Source organism: Scardinius erythrophthalmus (genome assembly GCF_964197995.2).
Source record: "Scardinius erythrophthalmus genome assembly, chromosome: 18".
NCBI lineage: Eukaryota > Metazoa > Chordata > Actinopteri > Cypriniformes > Leuciscidae > Scardinius > Scardinius erythrophthalmus.
In genome coordinates this window covers 8670878-8684982 of record NC_138238.1, presented here as the reverse complement: position 1 = coordinate 8684982, position 14105 = coordinate 8670878, and the positions used below count along the sequence as shown (strand labels likewise).

Sequence of the window (14105 nt, the reverse complement as noted above, 5' to 3'; positions counted from 1 at the left end):
GTGCTACTGCAGGTACTTATCATGCGTTTCCCCAAATGGTCTCAGATATATCACATCTTAATTATAGAAACAAAAGTACACAAATGAGATGTCTTTATTCTATTCTCATATAAACTACCTTTCAAAATGTGGGCAATGTATGGTTAGAATTTAAAAAAAATTAATTATTTTTTTTTTAACATGTTTTTAAAAGAAGTCTTAAGTTCACCAAGGCTGCATTTATTTGATAAAAAAATACAGTAAAAACTTTAATATTAAATATTATAACAATTTAAAATACCTGGTTTCTATTTTAATACATTTTAAAATAAGATTTATACCTGTGGCAAAGCTGAATTTTCAACAGCTATTACTCTTTTAATTATTCAATTTAATGCTTTTAATCAATTTTAATGCTTCCTTGCTGAATAAAACGTACTTTTTTATTTTATTTTTAAAGCCCAAAAAGTTTGCATAGTGTACACAGTATGTCTACAATATATATAAACACGATATGATAACTAGACGCAGAATTAACATCAAATGGAGATGTTTGTTGAAAACTCGAGCATCCCAAATTTTTCTTCTGAGAATACAAAGACAATAAATCTCAAACTCAGCCTGCAAAGATAAAGTCTGCAATCAAAAATCAAAGAACTGTTTTTAACTAAATCATTTAGATTTACAGCAAATGCATTTCATGTTACAGCCTGTTCCAGTAGAGTGCAGATTTTCTTGAGCAAGCTTAAGTTAGACCATTGTTTGAAAGGTATTGACCAAGTACCTGTATTGCTTTGTTGGAAGTCCATTGTCTGGAACCAGGCAGTTGGAGCTGTGTGGGGCTGCTCTTATCTCGCCTGACACAAAGCACTGGGAGTGGGCGGCTGCCCCACGTGTCTGAATGGCTCCACCAGAGCTCAATTTGAAGCAGTTTCATACTGTTACACTGTCAGACAACAGACTTTGATCAGTAAACATATGGGGGTGTGAATAATGTGCAGTAAAGAAGACAGAAACTGGGTTTCCTAAACAGAAAAAGCTGATATAATAAGTTATATGACTCCTACACAATTTTAACTCCTTCCTTTTTTACTTTAAAGTCTATATTTGAATATGAAACAGCTTCTAACTTCATTGTATCTTAATTAAATAACATTTGGCCTTTTCTCATTGCACATTTAAAGTTTTCCCTTAATCACAGCTGTTCTGAAGAGATGCTGGTTTTAGCTGTCTGTATTGATCTCTGGTTTGCTTTTTATTTACCCTTTACATTCAGTCTTGATAGGTCCAGTAGATAAGGCTTCCACTGTGATGTGAAATCAATCGATGTGGCCTCTAGACAGAAGCATCTCTTATGTTATCCGCATTTCTCATGAACCTTCATGAGCTGTGTATACTAACTGAAAAAGAAACAAAAGAAAGGAAATTGTCCATTGTGTCAGATTCAATTTCTTGACCTTTGCAATCAAGAAGCGTCGCACACCAAATGCAGTTTACTCTCTCGCTTGACCTTTAAAACGGAAACACTAGAACTCAGACCGGCTCTTCGGGATCTACCTTCCTGTGAAATTTAGCTCCAGTTGTAATCAACACAATCTAACTAATCAAGGTCTTGGGGTTCATTCGAAAATTACATACAGGTGTGCAACAACACAATTTGAACTACAATTTTAATGCTTTTTCCATCAGAACAGCTGTAAAAGGTGTTGTCAGGGCCATTACCACCACTGTGTGTGGCCACGTTCACATGCAAATCATTTTTTTGATCAAGGTCCAAATCTTGTGGTTAATATTACTGTATAATCCTATTGGAATACTCATGAATGCACACACATATTTTACTATATTACACAGAGTTGGGGAAAGTAACTTGTATAAGTAATGCGTCACAATATTGCATAAAAAAGTAACTGCGTTACTTAGTTACTTTTTATGGAAAGTAATGTGTTATGTTACTTTTGCGTTACTTTTTCTCACCTGGGCTGGGCTTGCTTGCTATTTAATAATAAAAACACAAATGTTCTATTTTTGGCTAATGCAAAGGCCCCAATAGTGAAACGAATAAGCCCCAGACTGAAAGAAGTGCAAATTCACTCCTGTACAGTAGAGGGTGCAACTCAAACCTTTCAACTGTTCTGCCATTCGAAGAAAGTTAAACACTTACTTTATTAGCAATAAAAATGAAACAAAAAATAAGTTTTTTTGCTTATTATTATGGTTGAATTGGATCATTGAAGGTCGGCAGCTAGAGACATTGCTTAAATGGGATGTCTAATGCTATTTCATGCATTCTGACTCATTTACAACATGGCCGTGACGGAGTATTTTTGTGCTAAAAACACACCTTTCAGGATTCGTGTAAGTTTGGGAGAGGTTTTTCCCGAGTATGGCACTGTATGGCGTCATAAAGGATGGAATTCCTTATATGGGCACTTCTCCTGGAAGAGCGCGTGCACACATCATACGGAACCGTCGGAAGCGCTGTCATGTCATTTTGTTTTTAGACCTCGAAATCTTCAATTTCACCAAAGTGTGTTTTTGGTTGTGAAGGAATGAAAACCACGTTCAGCTTCCCAAAGAACCCAACGTTAGGGCAACAGATGCATGCTGTTAGTTTATCCGAGGCAGCAACGTAGCCTAGTTGTGGAAGTGTGTTTGTTTGTTCTCGGCATTTCGATGACAAATGTTTTATAAACAAGGCCCAGTTCAACGTTGGATTTGCAGATCGTTTGAAATTGAAAAATGGAGCGTTCCAGCGCTAAAATATCCCGGTCATGAGTCGGAATTGCAGGCGGTAAGTAACATCAAATGTCTGTGTTTTGTTGGCAATCGGCGCTTAAGTGCATATAAGGTAAACAACACGATCAGAAGTTATCCAGGGAAATTACGATGATATATGTGCGTGACTCTTTAGCTCCGCCCACGGCACGCCTCCAGGAGTTCGGCTGTATTCGGAAAGAATCGGTACAGTATCTGTCTTTTATAAATCTGATAAAACTGTAGACTCTTCGGAGATGTGAAGGATGCATTACTAGTATATAGGTACTCAAGAAGATTACCATGAGATTGGCAGAAACTGTGTGTGTTATGTCCCCCTGACTTAGGGTGACCAGACGTCCCGAAAAATTCGGGACAGTCCCGAAATCTAAGCTGTTGTCCCGAATCCCGAATCCGGCCCTAATTGTCCCGAAAATTATACTAAAGCAAATTCTTGAGTAGTTATTGTCTGATAAAACATTAAAAACTGTCCGTGGAGGTTGAGTCGTCCTGCAGCCAGCCCCCGCCGGCTGCTCATTGGCTGCAGCATCTTTTTTTTTTTTGTCTTTTTTTGAAGTTCTACAAAGATAGCGTAGGCGCGAATTATAATGCATTGATAAGCGAGCGCGAGTTGTCGCAGCCGCGAGTACAGTGAATGTGCAGCAGGCAGCCAGTAAAGGAGTGATTGATTGGTCGCGGGCCGCGGCACTGTGTGCAAAAAAAAAACTTCGGCCTAATGTCTGATGTTGGGTTACACAAAGCAAATCATATACACAATTATTTAGTTTTCTTATTTAATGACCGACAATTTCGTCATAATAATAATTTTGGCATAAGGCTTATTAGACTATAGCCTGAAATGTCTGATTTACGCACTGTTACAACAGTCTTTTTTTTTTTTTGGTCACAATGAGTTCATGATTTTAATGTTGTTTTTTTGTGGCAGACTAAATATTAATGACAGACTGTTGATCTTTGAATAAAAATATGTTTGGTTCAGGAGTGAAAATTCATTTTATTATAGGCTATGTAGTCTAATATCATAGTAGGACTACCCCAAAAGCTCCCGTAACAATAACCCCCCCATCCCGAATTTCAGCCAATCTCATCTGGTCACCCTACCCCCTGTTAATAAATACATAAAGTATGTTTGTGTAAGGTTTGCATAATCTGTGTTTTCATTCAATACTGAATCTGTATTTGTGCAAGTGAGATGAGTAACTGCATGCTGCTCATATTTAGTCTAGAACTACAATAACCATCATGTTTACACAGCGCGCACACAACACCTCTGCACTTCTGATTTCTCTCAACATGGGGACAGGAGAGGTTTCAGTCAATACATGGGAAAACAAAGTAACTTGCATTACTAATAATATATTTTGTTGTAAATTTAAAAGTACTGCATTACTGTTTACTTGAAAAAAGTGATCTGAATAAGTAACTTGCGTTTCTTGTAATGTGTTTCCCCCCAACACTGGCAGCAATACATGCTATACAAAGTTCAGAAAGGAGCTTGCACACATAGTAGAACATTTCTTTCACACACACACACACACACACACACACACACACACACAAAACTTTATTTACAGGCCAAAACATTTTTTTTGTACAATAAATGTTCTACTGTGTGTGCAATTTCCTTGTTGAACGCTGATATGTTTTTGAGCTTACACATCAAAGTATTTTTTAATTATGCTGACGTTTTACAACTTTTTTGGCTGTTATTCTGGTTATTTTTGACAGCAAAATAAAAACCAATTAATTATTATTTATGTCTTTATTGATAACAATGCAATCAATTGCAAAATCTACACTATGATACTTGTTTAAAAGTTTATAAAGAAAGAAAAAAATTAAAGAAAAATACCACCTTTCACTTGCTCTACAAATTTTTTTTTTTAATAGCTTGAATCTTTTTCTTTTTTTTTATGAATAAATGTTCATTTACAGTGGATATTTCGAACATGTTTACATGACCCAACATTCAAATTATTATAGCCACATAACAGTTGTTTTATTTGGATTAACATAACCCAAAATATTGGCTTAATCTAGCAATCATCTTAATGTCTTTTTGCCAGGCTTATACACAATTAATATTCAGAAAATATTATCGGATGAGAAAACAAAAACTTGAACTGAATTGAGCTGAATAATAACCCAGTTGTCTTCTATAGAGCTGCTTAATAGTTGAAAGTGAAGTTGATACATAATTGATAACCTTTTCAACTTTGACACTGTTTTTTTGTTCTGTTTATTACTGTGAAGCTGCTTTGAAAACTAAAAATAAAGCACTAAATAAATGTGTTTTGACAAATTTTGATTTATATAGAAATATTCTATAGTAAGACTTTTAAGAGTTTTAAATTATCTCATCAGGTGCCCTAAATCCTAAATATGAGGTTTTATTCTTGGTTTGTGTAGTTGTTGTTCTCTATTATAAGCAGAGAGAGAGAGAGAGAGAGAGAGAGAGAGAGTGCAGCAGGGAAGAGCTGTGTGTTGGTGGTGTGGGTAGAAGCTTCTGGGATACAAAAGGAATCCCTGCCTACATCACACGCACAGACCCACGCATGGACTGCGCAGTGCCCACTACTTTACTCATCTCATCTGATCCTCCTCCAGTCCTTGGGTGATAGTTGTACTATGAGTGATGTAGTCATGATGACGCCTGATTCTGGGAATATAGGCTAAAGCAAATGTTTCTCAAAACAGAAAAAAACCTCATCTAACCTAAAATTTAGAGATAGATTTCTAATTTTTGCACACAAATCCATGATTAAATGACTCCAATAGCTTATTCATAAAAATAATAAGAAATCTGACGTTTTTCACAATACTTCATTTAAACATTGTCTCGTCATCGTCTCATTTCAAATGAAGTTTATTTGTATGACGTTTTTCACAATACGATACATATTGTTCTAAAGATTTTTTTTTTTACTTTTGTGTGATAATGAATCTTTTAAGCGAACAAATTGTTTGAACTATTTTTTTTTGTTTTTTTTTTGTTTACTAAAGCAAAAGTTGTGTTCGACTTTAAGTAGCGCTGCGGCTGCGAAGACCGAAAGTAGGCTACCATGAGAGCGAGTACTTCTATGTCATATACTGATCGGTATAGTAGCTTCAAGTAGAACACAACTTTTGCTAAAAATTAATGATTCAATGACTTGCTCATTTCACACACTTACATGTCGTCTTTTTAGGAGGTTTCAAAGATTCAGCTTGAGCATTAAAATGAATTAAAAATGCCCCCCACTAAAAAGTAGGGTGTCTGAAATTGCCTCCTATCCACCTTATTTTCGAACGCGGAAGTAAACATGGGTCCAATATCCGGTTTTTGTGCGGCACTTCCGTTTCCTCGCTTCCCTGGGCTAAATAACATATCGATCGCGAAGGATTATGCAGAGTTGATAGAAAAATGTTACACATGCCGTAGCAGATGAATACTACAAAGAACTAAAGCCCCGCCTCACTCAGTTAGGGTACCGGACCTGGTTGAAAACACTCATGCATCTAGCTGGCAGAGTGACAAAACTTCACCGGCGCCTTCAGCCCCGCCCTAAACATAGTCGAGCCAACGCTGGACTAATATGGAGGTATTTTGTCATGTCAAATGTATTAATAATGCCATAAGAATGCAACCAAAGCATAGGATGGATAGCAATAAGTAGATGGCTATAAATAGTTGTAAATCATACAAAATAAATGCCATGATCATGCCATTATGCCATGATCACTAGATTTTATACAGGGGTTACTATAATGATTTTGTTTCTCCTTGGAGTTTTTATCATGGTTTTTATTGAGACTTCATAGCCCAGCCACTTTTCTGGTATCGGGTGGTCTTCTATAGGTGCTCACGAAATGAAAAGAACAAACATACGGTCGTTTCGATGGTTTCTTCAAATGTAAAGCTTTTAACCACAGGCGAAGGGATTCCTCAGGCCGGCGACACACTGGCTGCGTGTGTCCGTTTTTATTTCGGCTCCCATGTTAACAGGTTAGAACGTGCACACTGCCTGCGTGACATGCGCGTCTCACAGGCGCGGAAAACGCGTGCATGCTATAAATAGAATCGACGCCTATTTTTCACGCGACACGCAAGCGTTTTGGAAGCGTTTCCAGACAAAATAGAATAGGAAAAGATCTTTGTATTTAATTTTACATGAATACATATTAATAAATTACATTTTGATGTTTGAAATTTTAGGTTTTGACAAATGCTGATATAAATGCAATGAAAAAAAATCGATTTTCTAATATTGCACCTGTCAATACAGAACGAAATATTCTGTAGCCTGTTTTGCCGTCAATACTGCCGACGTTGTCTTTGCTGCTATATATATGTTTAACATTAAAGGCCTTCCACAACTCTCTCCCCATTATGTCGAATATAATCACCAATGAATGAGGATCATATGTCACCTAGCAGTGCCGCGTCAGACACGTTTCTGGTGTGCAAAGACATGTAAAACGCCACGCAACAGAAACGCCACGCAGCCAGTGTGTCTCTGGTCGTAGGGCGCCTGATTAAAATGTCAATGATTTCGATGATTAAAACACTCCTGCTCCAAGTAAACCTTTCTTTTGTATCAGTTTATGACAACCTCTAACTGCACAAACAATCCCGGTCTTCCCCGAAGCCATGACGATGAGTTAGTTGTTAGGAACACTTGTTTAATTAACCGATATGGTGAAAAGTGATCAGCGCGCCAGTTACCGGAAGTGCCTGACCGGAAGTCTCGCACAAAATACCGTCAACTGGCTGCGTCCGTATTTCCGTTAAAAATAAGGTGAATACCCTTAAATAGGGCACTATTTGAGGGGACAGTCATTTGTAGTGGTGTCCAAAACCATAGTGGACGTTCTCGAGTGCACTCATTCAATCCCATAATGCAACGCAATAACTCACAACGGCACTCAACGGCTAGAGAAAATACCCATAATGCACTGTGACTGTCGGGTCCGAAATCGCATTCTTTCGAGGAACTTGTTTTGAATAAGTACTTCACGTTCTATATAGTATGAATTTGTGTAGTATGATCTGGACGTAGCCTACTGCATTCACCATGTTGTCATTATCATGTCCATCGTATGCACACATCAGAATCTCGCCGGAAGTAAGGCATCCGGGTATTCTTTGCCAAGTCTTTTAGGAGTGAATTCGGGCATAGCCTACTTCTTTTGTCACATACTGCTTTTCGCCTACTATATAGTAGGGAAGTATGCGATTTCGGATGCAGCCCATGTTAATATGCTAATATCATACAGTATAATTAATTTCCTTTTTAATTGATTATTAAATTGTTTAATTGGTTTATGCTAGTTTCCATGACAGAGTTCAATATAGATCTTCATTACTACTTTAGCTGCCAATTTGCTAAGTTTCAAATGATTATTAAACAGCAAGCACAAACGATGCAAAAGCGGCAGCCCTTCCGGCGCAATCGTTTTCATTCATTCCCTAAAGTGATGGCCTATAATGAAATAGGTTATAGGAGAATGAGGGTTTAGGGGGCGATTTTGAACATATGGTATCCATATCCAAAGGACAGACTGTTCCTGACACCCCTTTACACAGCGTAACGACGCGCAAAACATGAACGCTGCAATTACGATAACACACTCTTTGTAATGTTGTAATAAATGGTCTCACACCTGACTGCAGTTCTTTCACTGGCCGCGTTATGTAGTAACGCGAACGCTTCTGTTATAACCAAGAAAGCAAGCTCTTTTGTCGCGTCGCGCCGCATTCGCAGCGTAGAAGGTGAAGAGGAGAGGCGGAGTCCGTTGGAATATCAAGCGCAGTTCCAGTGACGAGGATGAACGCGTACGGTGGATTCCCGCCACTCCGGCGGCTGCGCGTGGGCATCAGTGAGAGAGTTCCATATAAAAGCTCCCACATCCTCCTCAGCCTCTGACACTCTCTGTTTGAACGATACAGTGTCTCCTCTTCTTCTTCCTCCTCCTCCTCCTCCTCCCGTGTTTTCTCGGAAACATTTTCCTGCAGTAGAAATTAAAATTCTCGTCTATGGTTCTGACTCAAGCTTCCAAAATGTCCCGGACCGATGAGGTGCACCGTATAACGGAGAATGTCTATAAGGTGAGTTTCACTGTTATTATTGTATAGGCAGATTTATATAGTTTTATTTTTGTAATTACACTGCATTGGTTGTAATTTATGTATTCTCTGTTATGTATATTGTAAAACTTGATATAAAATGTAAATGCAAAGGTTTTCTCTTTTAAAGTTACTTGCTGATTAATAACTTGCTTAAAGGGACAGTTCACCCAAAAATGAACATTCTGTCATCATTTACTCGCCCTCATGTTGTTCCAAACCTGTCACTTTCAATTCTGGGACCCAAATAGAGATCGTGAGGGACTGACAGCCTCAGTCACTATTCACTTACATAGTATATTTTACAATGAAAATGAATAGTGACTGAGACTAGATTATGACAGAAATCATATTAGTGAACTATTCCTTTAAATGATGCAGAGTAGAGGCTCATGCACGTAAAGGCAGAAATATCTGGTTTCAGTGTAGAACCAGTTTAGCCAAATACTTGAACCTGTCAACTCACTGGGAGACGAGGGAGTTTCGGGCACTTATAGTTTGATTTCATCACTTGTATGTGAAGAGCATAACTATGTTTCAAGAGTTTACTTTTGTGGATTTTCCTCTAGTGTTGTTGTTCTTTCATGTTTGGAATTTGTGAAAAGCTTAATATGTAAATGTTTGCCCTGTTTGTAACTTAGGGTTTGTTTAGCTCTAAATGAGTTCTTGGTTTGTAATGTGGTATGAAGCTGATTGTGTAAAACAGATGGAGCATATCTGAGTCCCTACAGGAAAGAGCAACTAACACACTTCCATGGATCCCCACTGCACGCACATACAATATGAACGTACATTTACCTCTTTTCTCTGCCAGCTTTTCCCTGGTGGAGCTCACGTCTGTTGTAGCGTAGGCTACCTCTTTGAAACCACCTGACTCACCAAACTAAACCTTGGTGGCTGCTGAGGCTGACCCAGTGAAGCGTGTTAGTCCAATCCTGCAGACATCTGTTAAGGGACTTTAATGTTTAGGCTGTTAATTCCAGCCCATGGAGCTAATATCTTTGGCTAGAGAAGGAAGGGACATTATTATTACTTGGGCAGGGATGGCATTTTTCCGAACTTTTAACTTTTCTTTGGGTTCAGAGGAAACTGCAGAATATTGCAACTTATATTACTTACATTGTTGCAAGTGCACCTTTTTTAATGCCAGTATTTTAATGTGAAAATAAGGCGTAACGGGTTAACAAAAGCATTCACAATAACAAGGTTTTCTTTTTTAAATCACTTCTTTTTTTTTTTTTTACAGTTAAATAGTCCTGCAGTGTGACATTAATTTTGAAATGAACAAATTGTAAATAATATGAGGTCATAAAATGTTTATGTGTGGTTATTGTATAAAAATTAGGAAAATATATATGGGATAATATTAGTTGAGCAAAGCTTGTAAACAAACATCAATAGTAAAAATAGGTTTAGATTAACTTACTATGTATGTCACACTGCATGTTATGTTATTTTTTAATATTAGATAATATATAGTAATATATACACAATGTGGATATACACACTCTCTTGCATGTCATTTATCTCTAGTAGATGACTTTTTTGCAGAGCTGACTTGTTACTATTAGGATTATTGTTTCCTCTGGTTGGATATGTATGGTAGTTTTAATTGCAGGCTTTGGAAAAAACATGATTAGTCACATGTACATGTGTGCTTATGAGGAAATGAGAACCTGCAGCAAACAGTATGTGAACAAACAGGAAAGCTGCTCTAACTTGGTCAAAATGAGGTCATGATAATCTCGGGTCCTAAAGGAGGTAGTTATTTCTCTTCTACTGCAAGTCTTACTAATGGAGATACATTTTTCATGAGCTTGGAGAAGTTGTGTAACCGACCAAAAGAAAAGCTTTAGTTTAATAACTGGACGTTTCTTGACCACGTAATCCTCCTTCAGGATTATTTTGCATGCATTAGTGTTATCTTCTTGTCGATGGCAGAAGTTTCAGAGTATTTACAGTGAAACCATCTCCAGTGTTTTTATTATGACCCTTGATGAAAATTTCGACTGGATTTTTTTCTGCTGGATTGTACTTGATTGATTGTTTCAGGATTAACTAAAGACATCAAGCTTACGCATTACCACTGTTCTCATAGATAGGATGATTTTAAGCAGGATGAAGTCATAATTTATAAAATTGACTACTTTAAAAAGACATTTTAGAAAGCAATTATCTCCAAGAATAATGACTTTAAACCTCATTATATCATAAATTCGATATCCTGTAGCGGATGTTGTATTAAGTGTATGAGGGTTGAGAAGTGGGAACTCAAGTCATGGCCTGTGTTACCTTTAGATTTGAGCATTGAGGTTGTTTTGTCCTTTCAGACTATAAGTGGGAGAATATTCATTCCTCATTGGGTCTCTGGCTTCTTTAGTCTCTGTGATTTCTGTAATTATGGGTATTGCGAGGCAGCAGTGGGGTTCTCTATTATAAGAAATAAAGAGACAGCGGATGCAGTGGAGCAGTAAACAGCACTCACAGATAAAAGAACAAAGTAGTGGGCCATTTGACATCATCAGGCATCATCTTTCACTTCAGTGATTCTCAACTGAGGGGTCGTGATCTAGAATTAGGTCGCAGGTCTGTTTTATGACAGACAGCATTGCAAAACCTTGTTAAATTCAAAAAGATGCAATGTAACATTATCTTATGTATCTTTTGTTGTTGGATACATAAACTCTACAGTATTTTAAAGAGCAAAAAAAATAAAAAAATAATAATAATAAGTTAATTTTCCGTTTTGGCCAAACAGTTTGGAAGGACTGAAACCATTGACCGAAACTATGATGTTTAATTAGTGCTTCCCTGATGACGCATTTTCCGTGTCAATGTCTTTACTGTGCACACAAAGTGGATAAGGTAAACATAAGGTACAACAGGTAAACATATCAATGTGTGGACACTCTTCACCGTGACCGAAAAGGATGGTAGAATAGCAACAGTAAGAATTGTTTGGCTGAAATATAGAGAGTCTGCTCATTGCCGAAGAACTTTAATACAACTTGTTTAATTTATCACCTGAGAACATGACACCCTGAACATTTTTTAAAAATATATATTTGGTAAAAAAATAATTTTGGTGATTAGTATTTTGCTACAGGTTAATTTACCGCAAATAAGACGGGTGCCAACATGTACAGGTTACTTCCTTTATCCTCGATTCCTCAAACCATGAACAAACTTTTCTAAAATTCTAGCCCAAGTGAACCTTCTTTTTAATGGTCACGTGTCTTGATCTAGAATACTAGAATAGACATGGTTCGTGCTGACTTCAGTGTGTTTGGTTTACATTGAAATATTGGACATTTTCAATTGTCCCATTCAGCATATGCCATGTTTATAATTTTGCAAGTTGTTAACAATAAACAATTTTGCTAATGTGTCGGGTTGCTACTTAATGTCCAAAGTAAAATCTGGGTTCCGAAGCAAATCTAGTTGAGAAACACTGTTTTAGATTCATGAGACTGCATAGCTGACTTTTTAATGCCTTTTGTGCATTTTTCTACACTGATTTTGAGGGAGAAATCTATGAAATTTATTTAAATTTGCTAAAATGTTTTGAATGGAGATGTACTACACTATTATTTGTAAAATATGACCAAACTGTTTAATCAACACAGACGGCACAAAGCTTGTGTAGAACCTGGTGAATGAAAAGCCTGCCAATTTTTTGGAAATTTGTTAATCTTTCAGTGGAGTTCCATGTAACGTATCTCATGTAAAACTGGATCTGATGGCAATTTCTTTTGTCCAACTTCATGTGTGATTTTGGGAGCATGTCGATGTATGTTTGTGTGTACGCCAGGCAGCTGCTTAGTAATCTCACAGGACCCTGGGAGCTCGAATCCACCCGTCTGCACTTACGAGTGACTCAGCTTGCATCTGCCAGTGTGTGTGGGCAGTGTCTCACGGGCCAATGGATTATGTGTGTCAGTATGTGCATGTGCCTCTGTGTGTGTGTGTGTGTGTGTGGGTAGTGTCTCGCAGACCAACAGTCTGATTGTGCGAATGTGCCTCTGCCAAAGGCGTAGGGTTTGTGTGTGAGTTCAACTTTGTGTGTGCCCACGGTGAGTAGGACAGTCAGACCTCAGAGATATTGTCATCTGTTGGAGGCTGTTTCCTTCGTACCACGCTGCTGCGCTGCCCACAACCTGACCACATGTCCACGCTTGAACTTGCCTCATGCTGGGTCTCACTTCTTTGATGTATAGATATCAGGCTGAATTATGCTCTTGTGTTGTTTGTTTTAAGAGTTATGTTGTACTTCCAAATAGGAGTTATGGGAAGTTAAGTCTGTTAGAATTCTGTTCAATTTACTAATATTTTTTGTCATAATTTAAACCACATGTGTCAAACTGTCCAAAACACCTGCGTGGAAGTTTCTAGTAATCCTGTAGACCTTGATTAGCTGGTTCAGATGAACTCTGCAGGACAGTGGCCCTCCAGGACCTGAGTTTGACAGCCCTGATTTAAACTCACTGTCCCTTTGGGGTCATGCCATTAATGAAAGTGGTGCTGAATAGGCGAGAGTCCGACTGGTAAAACTGTCACCTTTGAATCACATTTAAAATGTGTTTGTAAACACAACTAAACAGTGCTTATATCCACCCAAAGCTCCTTTGTTTGATGGATCTCTACCCCGTTCCAAAATCAACATTATCTGTGTGTGTGTGTGTTTGTTTTGTGTTTAGCTGTGGGTTATCAATGAAATGAAGTGGATTTTCAGGGCGGAGCGGGGATTTCTTTATAAGCTTGCTATGAGTTTTGAGTGAGGTCAGTTGGGTTTTCTCTCTGTTTTGATTACCCATTTACCATGCATAGCAATTAGTGGCACAGTATGCATCCCTTTGGCTTTATATAACAAGTCCTAGTTTCAACTTTTCCTTTTATCTTACTCCAAGTCATCTAGAGAGCCTTAAAAGAATATAGATGTCATTAAAAATCTGTCCTAAATTTTTGTTTTGTTTGTTTTTGTACTGTAAGCTGTCAGATAGAAGACAGATGGTAGCTTAACAGCATGTTGGATGAAAAGCTGTTGGACTGTGTGTTTGCGTTTGTGTTTTTTGACTGTCTGTGCCTGTGGTACCTCTGAAGGGAATGGGATTCTTAGTTGAGACAAGTAGATCACAAAATCTTCTGAAAAGGGCAAAGCTTATGACTTCATACAAAAACCTGGTATTTACAGATGGCCACGTACTGCCTTATATCATAATGCCATGTTTTAATGATTAATTTA

At 37.7% G+C, this 14105-nt stretch overlaps 1 protein-coding gene across 2 annotated transcripts in view; it reads left to right on the top strand.

The window, feature by feature from the left end:
- Nucleotides 1-8436: 8436 nt before the first annotated feature.
- The window catches only part of baiap2b (BAR/IMD domain containing adaptor protein 2b), a 49333-nt gene continuing 43664 nt past the window's right edge, over nucleotides 8437-14105 (top strand). The window contains exon 1 of one of the 2 annotated variants that reach the window (XM_081392977.1): nucleotides 8437-8845. In XM_081392977.1, the coding sequence (XP_081249103.1) occupies nucleotides 8774-8845 (72 nt within the window). In that variant the 5' untranslated portion in view covers nucleotides 8437-8773. The remainder of the gene's footprint in view (nucleotides 8846-14105) is intronic. The other variant, XM_081392978.1, reaches the window with a different exon arrangement.